The sequence below is a fragment of the Camelus ferus genome, chromosome 1, assembly GCF_009834535.1.
Source record: "Camelus ferus isolate YT-003-E chromosome 1, BCGSAC_Cfer_1.0, whole genome shotgun sequence".
NCBI lineage: Eukaryota > Metazoa > Chordata > Mammalia > Artiodactyla > Camelidae > Camelus > Camelus ferus.
The window spans coordinates 90,358,178-90,376,116 of NC_045696.1; the positions used below are offsets into that span (position 1 = coordinate 90,358,178).

A 17,939-nucleotide genomic window follows, 5' to 3' on the forward strand; every position below is an offset into this window, starting at 1 on the left:
TGTCCTTCCAGAGGTGTCCGTGTGAATGTCAGTGCTGAGAAAGGGGGAGTTGTGGAATCACATCAAGTGGCCTCGCTCACCTGTGTATCGGGGATGTTTTCATCTAGTCCCTGACACCAACTTTGCTTTTCAAGCCCCCACGGGAGAGAAGAATTTGTCAGTGAAGCCACTCAGGCCTTTGCAAAAGATCCCATCCATGCCAGTGGTGCGGCCATCCCCCAGGGGCTGACTCTGAGCCCTGGCCAGGGTTCCAGTGTCTATCTTAAGAGATTCCTTCTCCTCCCCCAGGGGCTTTTCTCCCTCCCACTCCTCCTGAGCCTGCTCTTCTTAAAGAAAAACCTGAGAGACTACAGCTGACAGCCCTCAGCCTGGGAGCAGTCACTTCTCATCTGGGCTCACAGCCTGGCCTGGCCCCTGAGGCTGGAGAGTTTCTGCAGCCAGGCTGGGAGTTGCGGGAGGTGGCGGGAGCGGGTGTCTCTTCACCAGCTGGTTCAGCCCAAAGTTGGCGGAATCTGCCAACATGGTCTTCTCAGGACAGAGACAGCTGATGTGTTCCCAGGCCTGGCACCCGCCACGGGGCAGCCTTATATCTCTTTGACTCCTGACAGCAGTTCCTGACTCCATAATCCATTAGGAACTGTCTAACTGGGGCAGCAAAATCATGCTTCAGTTGGCTTAAACAATAAAGTTGGCTTCTTGGTGCCTATAACTGAGAAGTCTGGACAGGGCAGGCTTTGGGTAGGTCATTAGCCCGCAGGTCAGTAGTATCCTGAGGGACCTGGCTTCTTTCTGTGCCTGGTCTCTTCCTTCATCCTGAGACCCACTCTCCTGAGGACAGCAAGAGGGCACCAGCAGCTTCTTGGGCCATGGCTTCCTCTCAGAGTCACAGCAAGGGAGGGAAGAACACGCTGTCTCAGAAGAGCAAGAGCCCCCACCTCATGACTCACTTGCTGTATGATCAGGCCACTCAAGATGGCTGTTCTCTTGCTCTCTGTATACCCCCTGCTCGACCAGGCCCCGCTTTGCTCACATGACTTTGCAATCTTCTTAATTATAGGGCTTAATCAGGAACTGCCTACGTGCTTGCCCGCTGCCCCAGCCACTATAAATGATAGCCTTCTTCCCCCAGTAGTGGAGCTCTGCTCACCCTCTGCTATGCACAGTGGGGTGTCACTCCAAGACCTTTTGCTTCAGACTTCAAAGATCCCCCATCTGAAGAATGATTGATGTCTCTGTCCTGTTTTCAGTCTCTTTCTTCGATCTTGAGGTTGGGCAGCTACAAGGCTTACAGGCCTGTGAGTTGCAGCCCGACACTTGCCTCAGTAGGTCCAGAGCCCATCCCTGAGCCCTGATAATGACCAGGAGGGTGAGGGTGGAGGGAGAGCCCTGGCAGGGCCCCAGGAGTGAGATGTGTTCACCAGCATTGGAGGGGGCAGGCAATGCTGAAAATCAGAGAAGCATCACCAAGAGGAAGAGGGGATAGCTTCTTTTTTATAACCATTTTTAAAATTGAAGTATAGTTAATTTATAATGTGTTAGTTTCAGGTGAACAGCAAAGTGATTCAGTTATACATATATATGTATATATATATATATATTCTTTTTTCAGATTCTCTTCATTATAGGTTATTACAAGATACTGAATATAGTTCCCTGTGCTATACAGTAGGCCCTTGTTGTTTATCTATTTTACATAATAGTGTGTATATGTTAATTCCAAACTCCTAATCTATCCCTCTCCCCCGTGCCTCCACTTTTCCCTTTGATAACCTTAAGTTTGTTTTCTATGTCTGTGAGTCTATTTCTGTTTTATAAATAAGTTCCTTTGTATCATTTTTTTGCATGTAAGTGATATCATATATTTGTCTTTCTGTCTGACTTATTTCACCTAATATGATCATCTCTAGGTCCATCCATGTTGCTGCAAATGGCATTATTTCATTCTTTTTTATGGCTGAGTAATATTCTGCTGTGTATATATGTGCCACAGCTTCTTTATCCAATCATCTGTCAATGGACATTTAAGCTGCTTCCATGTCTTGACTATTGTAAATAGTGCTGCTGTGAACATTGGGGTGCATGTGTCTTTTTTAATTAGAGTTCTCTCCAGATATATGCCTAGCAGTGGGACAGCAGGTTTATATGATAATTCTATTTTTAGTTTTTTAAGGAACCTCCATACTGTTATCCATACTGGCTGCACCAATTTATATTCCTACCAACAGTGTAGGAGGGTTCTTTTCTCTCCAAACCCTCTCCAGGATTTATTATTTGTAGACTTTTGAATGATGGCCATTCTAACCAGTGTGAGGTGATACCTCATTGTAGTTTTGATTTTCATTTCTCTAATAATTAGCGATGTTGAGCATCTTTTTATGTGCCTGTTGGCTATCTGGATGTCTTCTTTAGAGAAATGTCTATTTAGGTCTTTTGCCCACTTTTTGATTGGGTTATTTGTTTTGTTTTGTTTTTTGATATTAAGCTTTATGAGCTGTTTGTATATTTTAGAAATTAATCCCATGTCAGGTGCATCATTTGCAAATATTTTCTCCCTTTCTATAGGTTGTCTTTTCATTTTGTTTATGGTTTCCTTTGTTGTGCAAACACTTTTAAGTTTAACTAGGTCCCTTTTGTTTTTGTTTCCATTACTCTAAGAGACAGATCCAAAAAGATATTTCAGCGATTTATGTCAAAGAGTGTCCTGCCTATGTTTTCCTCTAGGAATTTTAGAGTATCTGGTCTTATACTTAGCTCTTTAATCTATTTTGAGTTTATCTTTGTATATGGTGCTAGAGAATGTTCTAATTTCACCTTTTACATGTAGCTGTCCAGTTTTCCCAGCACCAGTTATTGAAGAGACTGTCTTTTTTCCACCAGTTATTTCCTCTGTTGTAGACTGACCGTAAGTGTGTGGGTTTATTTCTGGGCTTTCTCTCCTGTTCTATTGATCTATTTGTCAGCCTTTTTTTTTTTTTTTTATTCTTTTGCTTTTCTTAGCTAGAAAAAGTATTTCCTCCCATTTTACTTGATAATGCATTTTTACAGAAACATAGTATTTACAAATATATAACTAAGAGACTGCTGGTCAAAAATCTTAAGCCGAAAATTTCATCAAAAACTGATTTACAAACAGCACCCCCAATTGTCAAGAGTGTCCCAGGGTGGAAAATCCGAACAGTGTTCTGTGATAAGAAATAAACTTTCCGGCTCTTCCAATTTCTGTAACCTCAGATGACAGAGCCGCGCGGGCTAAGCACCCACTCGACCCCACCTGTTCTTAGTGTATTCTCAGGGCTTGGATAAGGAACATGGGGCCTGTGGCTCATGGAACTGGCTCCTGAGTCCTCACCCACACTCTCCAAGCCGGGACAGCTGGGGATAGCCATGACAGCAGAGTCACCATGCCCTTCTTTTCTGCATATCACTGCCCAGTCCCCTCAGGCAGTTGGTGAGGGTACTTCAGCAGGCCTGTGTTTAGCCACTTCCAGGGAAGACATGTCCCAGCTCCTTCTTTCTGGTAGAGGGGAATGAACAGTTAATGTCTCTCAAAACCCTCCCACTCAGCTATCTGGCCTCTTGTTACTCAAAGGAGTAGGAAGGGGCAGGTGCGGATGCTCAGGGCTGCTGAATGCCTCTACTTAGCACAGCTGCCAGTGCCTGCAGTCAGTTCAATTAGAACTCAGGTCTCTTGGCTCAAGGCTTTGCCCCTTTTTAAAGTGACAAATACTCCTGAGAAAAGCAAGGCAGTGAGCCATGGCAGTCATTTACACCAACAGTGTGAATTAGCTCTTCAGCTCCTCCCCTGGACATTCTAATGTGGGGAAACACAACTGGGCCTGAGGCAAAAGAGTGTGGAAGAGTGAGGCTCAGAGGGAGGAAGACAAGCCTAAATTGTATGTCTAAACTGAGGTCAGGCTTGCTCTGGCTATGCTCAGTGATGGAATTGTAAAGTCCCTGTAGAAATGGTGGACCTTTCTACCACAGAAGAAACTGATTTGAAGTGCATTCATACACAGCATTTCATTTAGTTAGTTATTCAGAATGGGTAACACATATTAGAGAAAAAAAAAAAAGAACCACTGCAAAAGGGTATATAGTAAAAAGTTTCTCACACCCCTGTCCCCATCCTATAATTACTGATTTCTTATGAACCTTTTCAGACATCTTTGTATGTTTCCACATTTATGTATGTACTCATGTGTATACCGTTTCTTTTTAAACAAACAGCACATAATTTGCTCTACTTGACACTTCGTTGTCCGTTAACATTACATCTTAGAGATGGTTCAGTATCTTCATGCCTGGATCCCTCTCCTTAATGGCTGCACAGATCCCACTAGATGGAGGGAGCATAATTATTCAGCCATGGGATTTTTTTTCCCCAGCGTTTTACTCTTCATTCTTTCCTAAAATTTGAATTGATGCCTATGGTGTCAGGCACTGTTCTAGGGACAGAGAGCAGAAAATGAGATTATTTGAGGAGTTTACAATTCACATCCAGAGGAACATTCTCTTACATACTTCTCTGTGTCCATGTGTGAATTTATCATTTCTATAAACTATGGGGGTAGAATTCCTGGGTCAAAAGGTATATGCATTGCTAATTTTGATAGCTATTACAAATAGCCCAAGAAAATATTATATCAATGTCTTCACTCTCTGTACAGGATCTTTTCATGTGATTAAGTCACTATACTTTTTTATACCATTATATTTCTTAAACACAAACCAAGTTTTCTATATAAAAATGCTGACAGTAATCTGAGCAATGATTCAGGAACTAAGAGACATGACATATGGGACCCTCTTGGCGAGGATACATCTGGCTGAGGGCCAGATCCTGCTGGCCAAGACTTCCCTCCCTGCCTGTAGGGCAGTCTTCCAGCAGCCCCAAGAAGGAAAAACAGGGCAAGAGGTGGTACATGTGACCCAAGAGGACAGGCCCTTTGGAGAACATGGTGTGCATTTAACAATATCACCCCTACACAGTGTTTGACAAGGAGGAACAATCCACACACACAAGCACTGTAGGAGCTGAGAAAATATTGGTGGTACCCATGATAGACCTAGGCCCAATCTCCTTAGTATTTAAAGAACTTATACAAATCAATCAGAAATCCAACAACCCCACAGATAAATGGACAGAGGACATACAGTTCTCAATGAAGGAAATATTCTCCTATGTTGAAGAAAATCTGTTAATAAAATGAATGCTATAATGAAAAACTTTAGAAATGTGTGTCCCTGATCAATGTCAGTCTGCCCTAAGTGTAATTAATATCACTATTAAAACAGCTGACCTTGGAAGAGTCCCCTGTGCTCAGGCAGCCACACTTGTTCCCCTGGCTGTGTCTGTGTGTCTTCCCTCCTGTTTATGACTTTCCCAAGATCCTCACCATCTCATAAGCACTAATGCTGCCATCAGTCATTCCCTTCTCCCCCTCCTGGCCTCAGTGATAGATTCCTACTGGTCTGCCACTATCCTCTCGTCCTGTACGGATCCCCCTGGGGCTCTGCCCTGATCCCTTCCACTTCCTTTAGCTCCACAGTGTGGGGCAGGAGTCAGGGGTTGGGGAGGGGTGGACACCTGAACAAAATAAAGAGAGGTGGAAAAATGGTTGCTGAGAGTGCCTCTAATCCCTGGTTCTCCTGGTATTTCGCTCTTGTCTGTGGCTTAAGAATAATGGCCATCTCACCCCTTCACTGCCATGTGTCTAAAAAGAGTAGTCGACCCTCGCTGCCTCTACTGCCCTACAGCCCATCCATGCCTCACTTCGCTGGAATCTGGCTTTCACGCCCGGCTTTTGAATCTACACTGCACAAGGGTTATCAGTGACCTACTTGTTTCTAAGTTTAGTGGGGCTTCTGGGTCCTTATCTGCCTCTGCCCTGCTGACCACGGCAGCCTCCTCTCCAGCCCCAGTTCCCTGGAAACCTGTCTCACTTCTAAGGTCATTGTGTTATAAGAACCCCTATTAACGCAGGCTGCGCCCCATCCTTTCTCCACTCGTTCCCAATTTCATCTTATGGGAAATCACAGCTCCAAGCCTTGGAGATCTGAAGCAGGTTTGCTCTGAAACCCCAACGGCTCCGAAATCACAGCAACCGCAGGGGAGAGAAGCCGGTCCCCGAGTTGAGCTGAGGACACGGGGTGGCGCCGCGTGGGTCGCGCTCCCTCCGGGGAGTCGTCTCCAACGGCCTCCCTTTACCCCCTGCCGGCGCGGCCCCGCCCGGACACCCCCGGCGCGCCGCTGTGTGCCGGCACCCAGCCGGGGCAGCCGGAGCCTGGGAGGAGTTGGGCGGAACGGGGTACCCAGGGGCAACGGGAAGCGCCGAGAGGGCGCGGCCCGTCGCAGACCCAGGCCCTCTCCAGCCATCCGCCCCGAGGGCGGAGGGGGCGGGGCCCGCCGCGGGCTTATTTACTTGAGCGCCGGCGCCGCCCGCTCCGAGCCGGGATACGTCGAGCGTTACGCCAGCCACGTCCATGCAGCCCCTCCGGCAACCGCTTCCCGCGTCCCGGCGGGGGAACCCGCTCCCCGCCGCCCCGTTGCTCGCCCTGCTGCTGCTGCTCGCCCTCCAGGAGGCGGCGGGGGCGCCCGCGGGCTCCGGGGGTCCGGAGGACTCCGGGTGGCACCAGGACACGGAGCTGCCGCGCCGGCTTCTGTCGCAAGCGGCGCGCGTGGCGCTGCACTTTTTCAACTTCCGCGCGGGCTCGCCCAGCGCCCTTCGAATGCTGGCTGAGGTGCAGGAGAGCCGCGCGTGGGTGAGTGCGGGAGCGACCGGGCGGGCGGCGCGGGGGTCCGGCCTCGGGCCGCCTGGGTGGCGACTTTGGGTGCGCGTGCCTGTGCGCCCCGCGGTGGATCCGGGAGGGAGACTGCGATGCGCCAGGCGCCGGGGGAGATCCGGGCTCGCGCCTCAGCGTGGAAGGGCCCGTCGGTGCGCCGAGTCCGCAGAAAGCCGGCTCGTTCCGGCTGGCATTACGAGGCGTTAAGGAGTTTTCGAAGGGCAGCTCCCATACCTGGGAAGAGGTGTATGGGGAAACTGAGGTACAGGCCCAATAGGCAAAGCTGGGTCTTTTCTGAGACTACTCCCAGAGTTTGTTGCTATGAGGTGGTCATGGAGGGCGCGACCCACCAGTGGCTCGAGCATTAGGCCTGGGCGGAATTTCCAAAATCTAAGCTAATTCCCAGGCCGGACCTTGGACGGTCTCTTGTTAATTGCAGGTGCAGAAGCTTCAGGAATTTTCGCGTAGGCCTGGGCGAGAACCCTTCCTAATCCTGGCGTCTGCTTTAATCTAATGGGAGTGAGTGAACCAAGGCTGTTTTCTGTGTGAACGGAAAGAGTGATAATTTTGCAGCTTGTTTTTTTGGATGCTGATTGCAAGGCAGTGGCTGTAGGTACCATTTTGTGTCGATGGAGATACATTGCTTTCATCATGAAATAGAAGGTTACGAAAGTTACAGAACTATACAAAGTCTGCCCCAAAAGTAAAGATGCTCTTTCCAGTAATCCCCCAATACTCCTCAAAGACTGCAGACTCAGCCTTAAATAGAGTTCAGTAGAGTGTAAATAGGTAGAGTTTTAATAAGTGGCAGTAGGCTTTTTGTTTTTAAGATGTTGTAGACCTGGTGTTAGGGGTAGGGGAACGCCTTTTAGAAGCTTAGCCTTAGTTCTTCAAACACTTAACTGTACAACCCAGGTTGGCTTAATTTAACGATAGATGAAAGCAAATTATTCCTTGAAAAAGGCAACCTGTGTTTGTCATCTGTTATAACAAACTTTGCTGTCTCAGGGAGGAAAAAGTTCAGTTTTACCAGCCCAACAGAGAAGTGAAGGATCAGAGCTTGAGGCCTTTCTATCAAAGTAGGAGAATCACTACCTCCCAGAGCCCAAAAAGGGCCCCCCTGAAGATTTGCTCCCTGACTGTCAGTGGGAAAGAGTCCCTACAGAAAACCAAGGTCGCATATCTAAGGTGCACCAGTTTTCAAATCCTAGGTATTTTTTCTTCCTTCTATGACCATAAACGAATTAAATAATAAAGTAGTTTGCATTTTCATGCATTTAGTCACCCGCTTATTAAAAAGAATAAAATACTTGGCATCTTTCACAAAATAAACTCTCAAAATCTGAGTTAAAATTTTTCCTTTCTTTTCATAGAGAACTCAGTTACTGTTTTCATCTGTAATAATGTTGCTGAGTTTTAAAGGGATCCTTTTTTGTTTTTTGGCCTAAAAAAGGGAAGGAACCTAGTGACTTTTTCAGTCAAGAATCTCTAGAGACCAAAGTGATTTCAGTTTCTCCCAAGAATTCAGTGTAATTGCTTGCTTGATTCAAATTGCTTGAATAAGGAGAACAGACAGCACCTGCTTGGAGCCTTCAATGCAAGGAGTTTCTGCTTCAAAAACAAGAGTAGCTGTAGCATTGCCAAGAGGTGGAAAATGATAAGACCCTCAAAACTCTTTATCCAATCAATACATTATTAGAATGAGTGCTGAGTTGCTGCAGTGTTGGTCATTCCTCCAGGACTGACCCCGGGTGAGCAGGTGAGTGGGTGGGAGAGAGGTGTAGCTCAGCTGGTAGGGATCCTTCTCCATGCTGGAAGTCAGTGCACCCTTTGCAGATGAGAGGCTGGGACCAAGTCAGGATTTTTTCAAACTAATGGCACACTAGTGGGTTATGAAGTCTGTTTAGTAGGTTGCAGTTGTTTGTGTTTATTTGTTTTTAATGAAATATTTTGGAATACAAACGTTTAGAATGCATTGCAGAAAAAAAAAAGTAGTGCCTCAAAATGTTGCAAATTTATTTGTTTGAACTGGGTCATTATGAAGCATGCAGTTCTTGCTGTGGGTTTCAGGTGATAAAAATTTGAAAGCCAGTAAACCAAATGATTTTTTAAAATATATTTTTATTGAAGTATAGTCAGTTTACAGTGTGTCAAATTTTCAGTCATACAGGAACATACATATGTTCATTTTCATATTCTTTTCAGCGTAAGTACAGGATACTGAATATAGTTCCTTGTGCTATACAGTATAAACTTGTTGTTTATCTATTTTTTATATATTGTTAGTATCTGCAAATATAAAACTCCCAATTTATCTCTTCCCACCCTCTTTCCCCCTGATAACCACGTTTGTTTTCTATGTGAGTCTGTTTCTGTTTTGTAAATAAATTTTTTTAAAATTCCACATATAAATGATATATGGTATTGTTCTTTCTTTTTCTGGCTTACTTCACTTAGAATGACATTCTCCAGGTCCATCCATGTTCGTGCAAATGGCATTATTTTATTATTTTTTATGACTGAGTAGTATTCCATTGTATAAATATACCACAGCTTCTTTATCCAGTCATCTGTTGATGAACATTTAGATTGTTTCTATGTCTTGGCTAGTGTAAATAGTGCTGCTGTGAACACTGGGGTGCATGTATCTTTTTGAATTAAGGTTCCTCTGAATATATGCCCAGGAGTGGGGCTGCTGGATCATATGGTAAATCTGTTACTGGGAAAAGGGAAATAAGAATTACCTCAGTTCTTAGTCACCTAGAAAAAAATAATTTTTGATGAAAGACAAAAAGCATGATACAAGTAAGATCTTTATTAGTGAAGTAAAAAAAATAATGAAAGATACACTCCTGAGAATTGGGAGAGTGCCAACCCAAGAGAGGAAAAATGGCTCTGTTTCTTTGTTTTTCCTGTTTTTATATCCTGGTTTCATGATTGATTGATTGATTGATTGATTGGCAACTCAAGTTCCCTGCGCTCTGGTTGATTGACAGCTCAGCTTCCTTGTGTTGTGGATTGTTCCTTTCCCCTTCCTCTCTCCCTGCCCAGTGCTCATTTCTATCTAACCTACTTAACAAATCTATTTTTAGTTTTTTGAGGAATCTCCATACTGTTTTCCATAATGGCTGCATCAAACTACATTCCTACCAGCAGTGTAGGAGGGTTCCCTTTTCTCCACACCCTCTCCAGCATTTATCGTTTGAGGGCTTTTGAATGATGGCCATTCTGACTGGTGTGAGGTGATACCTCATTGTAATTTTGATTTGAATTTCTCTTTTTCTATTAGCGATAATAAGCATTTTTTCATGTGCCTATTGGCCATTTGTATGTCTTCATTGGAAAATTGCTTTTTAGGTCTTCTGCCCATTTTTGGATTGGGTTCTTTGTTTTTTTGTTATTAAGTTGTATGAGCAAATTAAGTTGTATTCTGCAGATTAAGCCTTTGTCAGTCTCATCCTTTGCAAATATTTTCTCCCATTCCATAGGTTGTCTTTTTGTTTTGCTTATGGTTTCCTTTGCTGTGCAAAAGTTTGTAAGTTTAATTAGGTCCCATTTGTTTATTTTTGCTTTTATTTTGTTGTCTGGGTAGATTGCTCTGGAAGAACATTGCTGAGATTTATGTTGGATAATGTTTTGCCTATGTTTTCTTGTAAGAGGTTTATAGTGTCTTGCCTTATGTTTAAGTCTTTAAGCCATTTTGAGTTTATGGTGTGAGGGAGTGTTCTAACTTCATTGATTTACATGCTGCTGTCCAGTTTTCCCAACACCATTTGCTGAAGAGACTGTCCTTATTCCATTGTATGTTCTTGCCTCCTTTGTCAAAGATTAACTGACCAAAAGTTTGTGAGTTTATTTCTGGGCTCTCTATTCTGTTCCATTGATCCATATATCTGTTTTTCTACCAATACCATGCTGTTTTGATTATTGTAGCTCTGTAGTATTATCTGAAGTCTGGGAGGGTTATTCCTCCAACTTCATTCTTTTACTTCAGTATTGCTTTGTCAATTCTGGGTCTTTTGTGATTCCATGTAAATTTTAGGATTATTTGTTCTTGTTCTGTGAGAAATGTCCTGAGTAATTTGATAGGGATCACATTAAATCTGTAGATGGCTTTGGGTACTATTGCCATTTTAACAATATTAATTCTTCCAATCCAAGAACATGGTATATCTTTCCGTTTCTTTAAGTCATATTTAATTTCCTTAGTCAGTGTTTTGTAGTTCTTCACATATAAGTCTTTCACTTCCTTGGTCAGGTTTATTTCTAAGTATTTTATTTTTGGGGATGTAGTTTTAAAAGGGATTGTTTCTTTTACGTTCCTTTTCTGATTTCATTGTTAGTGTAAAGAAATGCCACTTATTTTGGTGTGTTAATCTTGTATCCTGCTATCTTGGTGAATTCTTTTATCGGCTCTAGTAGTTTTTGTGTGGAGCCTTTAGGGTTTTCTATATATGGTATCATGTTATCTGCACAAATGATTTTTAAGACCTCTTCCAGCTCTGAAATTCCTTGATTCTAAGTGATTTCCTGATTCTGCAAGAATCACTCATTTTAGGAACACTGTTGCCCTCTAGTGATAAAATGCAGTAATAGCTGTGGTAGTAAATGCAAGGAAGTACGGAGAAGAAGTCAGACTAGCTGGTGAAAAGCCTGTGAGCATTCAGTTTTGTTTTCTTTACTAATTTGTAAGCAGAGATCACAGACCATGGCTTGTGTTCCCTCACTGCTGCTGCCTGATGCCATTTCTTTCCTGATCTTACACTACTCTTCTATGACCAGGAGGCCCCTGCTATTCTGATGTCACATGACATGGCCTCAGGACCACAGGGTGGAGGGGTGGGCGATTTGGGGTGGTGTTGAGAGTGCCTGTGCTACCCAGGGTATCCTGGATCAGCCCCGCTCCTGACGACTTGGGGCTGTCCCTTACACTGAGCAAGTCCTGCGACCACTGGCCCCTGCCCCAAGCAGCTGCCGGCCCTTCCCTGATGTTTAGAGGGACTGGCGGGATCTCTGTGCGCCGACTTCACGAGAAAGGCTCCATCAGTTCTTTCTACAGCATTTAACTTGGATTTTGTGGACATGACATCTTTTTTTGTGCCCACTCTTCATCAGTTTATGTAACATTTTTAATAATGCAGCTAGGTACTGAGTACACCTGGCTTAGGCAAGCTTAGGAGCAAAACAGCTGACTTCTGGTAAGGCCCCGGCCGCCCTTGCTGCCCCGGCGCAGGTGGGCTGAGCCTCTGTGGGCGCCCGCCCCGCTGTCAGCAGAATAGAGCCTGTCCTGCTGGGCCACTAGGCAGCTGGGAGAACGCCTGGTCTACTAAGAAAACGCTTCTTTGTTTATCACTTTTCAATCTGTAAAGCACTTAAATGCAGCATAATTCATCTAATTGCTGCTCTCCTTGAAGTCTTCCCTCCATTAGTGTCAATAATTCAGAGGTGATGGTTCACAAGACTAGGAAAGCAATACATCGAGCAGACCGTAGAAATGAAAACTGGAGAATGAAAGCAGTCGCAATGAATATGGAGAGGCAAGATATATAATAAAACACTAAAGTGAAATAATTTATACTTTCATGCAAGGCAGGCTCCTAAGTGCTTTTACAGCCCTGGTGAAAGAACAGGAAGGGGGCAGCTATCGGCAAGATGGAGGTGGCACTTAGCACGCACCCTCACTCCTCCACGGGGATGAAACATAGCAATCCTGGAAGCGCAGAACAGAGAGGCACAGAACTGCCCTCCTTCCTGGGCACTGCTCTGCTGAAATGGCAGGTGCCCCCAGGACCCCCACCCTACCTACCACCACAGCATCCACTTGGTCTGCAGGCTCTGATTGCAGAGTCTGGGTCCCGCCTGGGGTGGTCCTGGGGGTAAACCTGGGCCTTGGGCTCCTTGGCACGTGTCCCACAGTCACCCAAACTAGCATTACCTGGATGAGCTAGCAAGTAGGAATGCCTTCAACCAGCTTATTAATAAATTATTGTTGAATCACGAACATTTTTTGCCAGCCCACAACATTTCCACTTGTCTGAGCACATGTGTTTGCATAGCCCAGGATGTGTGTGATCATGGAGCATTAGTAGTGGTCCCAAATAAAGACCATGGTTGGTAGGTTGTAAATTTAACCATTGGGAATCTAGCTTGGCTGCACATGCTTCCTTGAACGGCATAGGTGGTTCTGCCGGAGAACAAATGTAAATAGCTTTAAAATAACTGATCTTAATGAGACGTGGAATGTTAAATCCACACACACAGTCTCGCAAGTCCAGCCTGACCATTGATCTCAAGGCATCAGCATGAATCACCCTAGAGACTTAGTCACACTTTTTGCAGGCGTGACATTTACTTGCCTTTGTGATGGTCCCTCAGTTGAAGAGGTTTGCACAGAGCTGGTCCCATAGTAGCAATAGCAATTCTCCACTCTGAGTTTCTTCTTAGGTTCATTCAAGACGCCTCTAGCCAGTAAAGGCGAGTTACGAAAGGATCTTGTACCATAGTTGTATACGAGACGGATGTGAATCCACAATGGCCCCAAGGAGACATGCCCACACAGAACACGACAGGAAGGATCACAAGTAATTTTGTATCTGTTAGTTTCACTGCTGTAACAGATTACTGTAAATTTTGTAGGGGAAAAAACCCCCACAAATGAATCCTCTTACAAATTTGGAGGTCAGAAGTCTGAAGTAGGTCGCACTGGGCTAAGATCAAGGTGTTGAAAGGGCTGCATTCCTTCTAGAGACTCTAGGGGAGACTCCACTCCTTGCCTTGCCCACCTCCTAGAGGCCACCTGCCTTCCTTGGCTCTTGCTCCATCCTCCGTCTTCACAGCCAGCAGGCAGCACCTCCTGAATGTAAGGAAGTCTCCTTAGAAGGACCCGTGTGAGTACACTGGGCCCACCTGACCATCCAGGGTCCCCTGTCCATCTCAAGATCCGTAACCTGGGGGGAGGGTACAGCTCAGTGGTAGAGTCCATGCTTAGCATGCACGAGGTCCTGGGTTCAGTACCCAGTACCTCCATTAAATAAACAAACAAACAAACAAACCTAATTACCCCCCAATTAAAAAAATTCCTTAACCTGATCACATTGGCCAAGTCCCCTTTGCTTTGTAAAGTAACATGTCCACAGGTTCCCAGGATTAGGACGTGGACATGTTTGGGAGCTGTTACTCAGCCTACCACCCCCAGCTTCTGGAGTGGCCGTGAGCTCCTGCCAGTACTTACCACACTGCCGGACACATGACTTTACCCAAGAAATGGCAGCTCTGGCTGGTCTCCGCAGCCTTGGTGATCTCACCCCCAAACATGCCTGCTCTCCACACCCCGTCTTGGCACTTGACTATAGGCTGCTGAGTGCTTGCTTCTACGTGGTAGTAGGCATCACTTCTCCTTGTTTCCTCCGCTGCGCTAGCATAGGGACCTGCAAGGGACAAATAGTGAGTATTTGTTAAATGGAAACAAAGGTAGCTGGAAGAGTGCTGGGACCATTGGGCATTCGGAACGGGAGGCCCTGACCCATTCCCAGCCCTTCTGCGGGAGGGAGGGAGACCCAGCACCTCAGATCCCTCTTACAACCAGCCTTTTCTGATTAGCCCCACCCTGAGCTAAGGGGACTTGGAGGGGAACACTGCCTCTGGCCACTTCCACTCTGGCTCCTTTGGAAAGGTCCAGAACTCGTACCCAGAGTTGGCTAAACAGTTTAACACCACAGTATTCCATCTCTTTTCTCTCCACTGCTTCTTAGCCTGATAGAGCAAAGTGTCCAAGGCTAAGATCTCCTTGGACCACAAGGGATGGGGCCTGATCCGAAGGCCACTGACTTTTGTTCCTTAAACTGCATTCGCCTTGTCTCACATGGCTCAAGAGAAGGCAAATGCAGTAATTCCAGGAAATAATGTAATACACTGATGTTCTCTCTGTCCAGAACAGAAGAACAGCACAGCAATTTTTATCCACAAATGAGTTGTTTACTTGTCTCCAACTGAGCCTGACTCATAAAACTAACCTTATAAAATGAAGAAGTTTGCTTTTCCTGGAATGGCATGACATTTATGTTTTCTTCCCAAATGTGAAGGCTGAAGAGGACATTTAGGAGCCGAATCTGTTAGGCCAGTGGGGCCCCCTGTGCGCAGGAGGGGAGATTAGAATCACTTGCAAGCTCTCAGCCCCTGACCTTGTCCCCACCGCCCACCCCCTCAACCTGGAAACATGAAGTTAAAGTGGACACCGTTGGCTCTAAGGCCACAGGAAGGGACCATGCTTAGCAACCAGCATCAGAGAGGGAAATCAAGAGACAGCCTTTTCCCACAGCACAGGGTTTTCTTCTTATAGATAAGCTTTTGGCAGAATCACGTCTTGGCTACTCCCAGGGTCCCAGCGTTTTTGTGGCTTCCTACAGCAGCCGACAACAGGGCTTCTCTGGGTACTGTCCCTGCTCTTCCATCTGCTCCAAGATTTGGCTGTGGTTTTGAGTTTAAAGGGGGTATTAGGTTTTTAAAATGTGCTCTTAGAATAAATAAATAAATACCTATTCTCCATCCCTTATCAAGTTTCTCAGGTTTATGTCCAGTACTCACATCCAGTATTTCAATGACTTGGCTTTAAAGAAGCACGCCAACATTATATAGTGTCTAATATACAAAGTTAGTCCAGTCGTGTGCTGGAGGAAACCTCTTTGAGCCACTGACATGAAAACAGCAGCTTTGTGTTTTAGAGTAAATAGCTTTTTCCTGAAAATGAGACATAACTTAGGAGAGTTGCTGTTGGCACTGCACTGGCTCAAGCTCCCATTTAGACCCTGCCTGAAAGAGTGTATCCAGGGGCTCCTTGCTAAGTCTCAGATCATCGTCACTTCCATACTGTTGTGGGTTGAGTTGTGTCCCCAAAAAAGATATGTTAAGTCAGCCCCCAGTACCCGCGATGATGACCTTACTTGGAAATGGAGTCTTTGCAGATGTAATCAAGTTTAGATAAGGCTATATTGGATTAGCATGGGCCCTGAATCCAGTGATTGATGGCCTTGTGAGAAGGTCACGTGGAGAGACTACAGAGGAAGAACGCCTTTTAGAGGCAGAGGCTGCAGTGATGGTGGCTGCAAGACGAGGAAGCCAGGGATTGGGGCCCGGCACCAGAAGCTGGGGAGTGGCAGGGAGGGCTCTCTTCAGAGCCTCAGAGGGAGCCCCACCCTGAAAACTCCCCAGTTTTGGACTTCTAGCCTTCAGAACTGTGAGAGGATCAATTTCTGCTGTGAAGGCACCCAGTTTGTGGTACTTATTACGGCTGCCCTGGGACATGGATTCACATGCCCTTCCTGGCCATCTCCCAGAAGGTCTGGGTGGTCTCGTCTACAGGAACCCAGCTTAAAGCAAAGTCCTACTCACCCAGTCTCTGACACACACACCCCCACACACACCCCCCCCACACACACCCACACACCCACACACACCCACACCCACCCACACACACACACACACACACACACACACACACACACACACACGGCAGCTTTCTTTCTGCCCTCCCTTAGAGTGACAGGATCTGTTTGACCTCCGTGCCATATAAGGAAAGAGCATATAAGTGGTCTGGAGCCAGGGTAGTTACTTACTAGCTTTATGACTTTGAGCAGTTCCTTAACTTTGGGCACGTGCCTCAGTTTCTCCCTCGTTAAAATGGGTATAAGAACAGTGTTTACCCGCAAAGGGCTCTTGTGCTGTGATAAGCAGTCCCGGGCACAGTGTGGAACCGCGGGAAGCCTGTGGTGAGAGCTCAGGACATGTATTACAGCTCTGATCCTGGTTCCCACCTGGTGGCTGGCAGGATGCTTTCCACACAAGCACTGAGTTAGTGCTTGACACTGATTTGATAGGGATCTGAGGAACATTTTTTTTTTACCCAAAACAAATAAACTAATGAGATGAGTTTGTCCTTTGAAAGCATTCCACTATATACTTTCTCAAATGGGACTTTAAAAGTGACCTGTGTCCCTCCCAACTGATGCAAGGGAGCCCAAAATCTGAGTTGCTGATCACCCCCCTAAAGAGCCCGCCCGTCCTGAGGCGGGGGGCTGCCCTTCCTCCTGGCTGATGGGGTCAAAAACCAGAAAACCTATAAAATAAACAACACACAAAAAATCACGTTAGAACATGAACCATGTCATTGGTGGTCTGTGATCGTAAAGCATTTAGTTCTAGGCTATAGTACATAATAAGTCCTCTTTTCTACACAATTCAAAAGAAATCTGTAGCAAAGAGCTGCTAATTCATTCCTTCAGGTTATACAGCCACAGGGTCATTTGCTTTGCTTGCTGGCTTTTTCTTTATATAAAGAGCCTCATTCTGGAAAAATTAGAACAAGGTGGTGTGCCTCTGGCTATGTTTTAAGAAAGGGATGTGAAGCCTCCTAGTCTGTTTGGCAGATGGGCGGTCTTGGCGGCGTGGGGGTGGGAGCCCCGGGATCCGCTCTCGTGGAAACGCCTCACCTCAGGAAAGCCAGGCCTGCCTGTCACCTTCCCTGTGTCAGCCTCCGCTCTTTCAAAAATGTCTGTTTAGCTTTTTTTTTTTTTTTTTTAATGTCTTATAATGACTGTGCTAGCTTTGCACCATGTGGCTGTGTGTGTAAGCGCAGAGGGAGGAGCACCTGAGCTCCAGAGCTTCTTGAGTCGAAACAAGCGTAGTGCGGTTCGCAGCACTCCTCAAATCTGATCCCACCAACAACACGGAGGACAAAGATGCAATTTAAGATGCAGGGTGGGGACATCCATACTGAGTTCCTTGGGACTTTTAACATTTTTAAAATGACTTTCTGTCTTATTAAAGGTCCATTCGTGTGCATGTTGGTCCTGGGTACAGAGCTGGAGGGGTAACACCCTCATCACCTTTGCTCACGGAGGCCCCTCTTTGACGCTTGCTCATTTTCTTTTATCTCCTTTTCCGTCGTTGACTGAAAAAAAATCACAACCTAAGAGTTGAGAATTATGTTTTATTCGGTGGCCTTACTGAGAACCACAGCCTAGGATACAGCCTCTACGATTGCTCTGAGGGACTGCTCCAAAGAGGTACGGGAGGAGCCAGGATATAGGGGAGTTTTTGCTGAAAACAAAACAAAATGAAACCATGTAGTTGAGTATCAGGAGGTTACTGCTAATGACAAA

At 45.7% G+C, this 17,939-nt stretch overlaps 1 protein-coding gene across 2 annotated transcripts in view; it reads left to right on the forward strand.

Moving 5' to 3' along the window:
- The first annotated feature begins 6,246 nt into the window (after positions 1 to 6,246).
- RARRES1 (retinoic acid receptor responder 1) overlaps positions 6,247 to 17,939 on the forward strand; it is a 45,194-nt gene continuing 33,501 nt past the window's right edge. Inside the window, exon 1 of one of the 2 annotated variants that reach the window (XM_032485477.1) lies at positions 6,247 to 6,762. In XM_032485477.1, coding sequence (XP_032341368.1) covers positions 6,484 to 6,762 — 279 coding nt within the window. In that variant the 5' untranslated portion in view covers positions 6,247 to 6,483. The remainder of the gene's footprint in view (positions 6,763 to 17,939) is intronic. The other variant, XM_032485471.1, reaches the window with a different exon arrangement.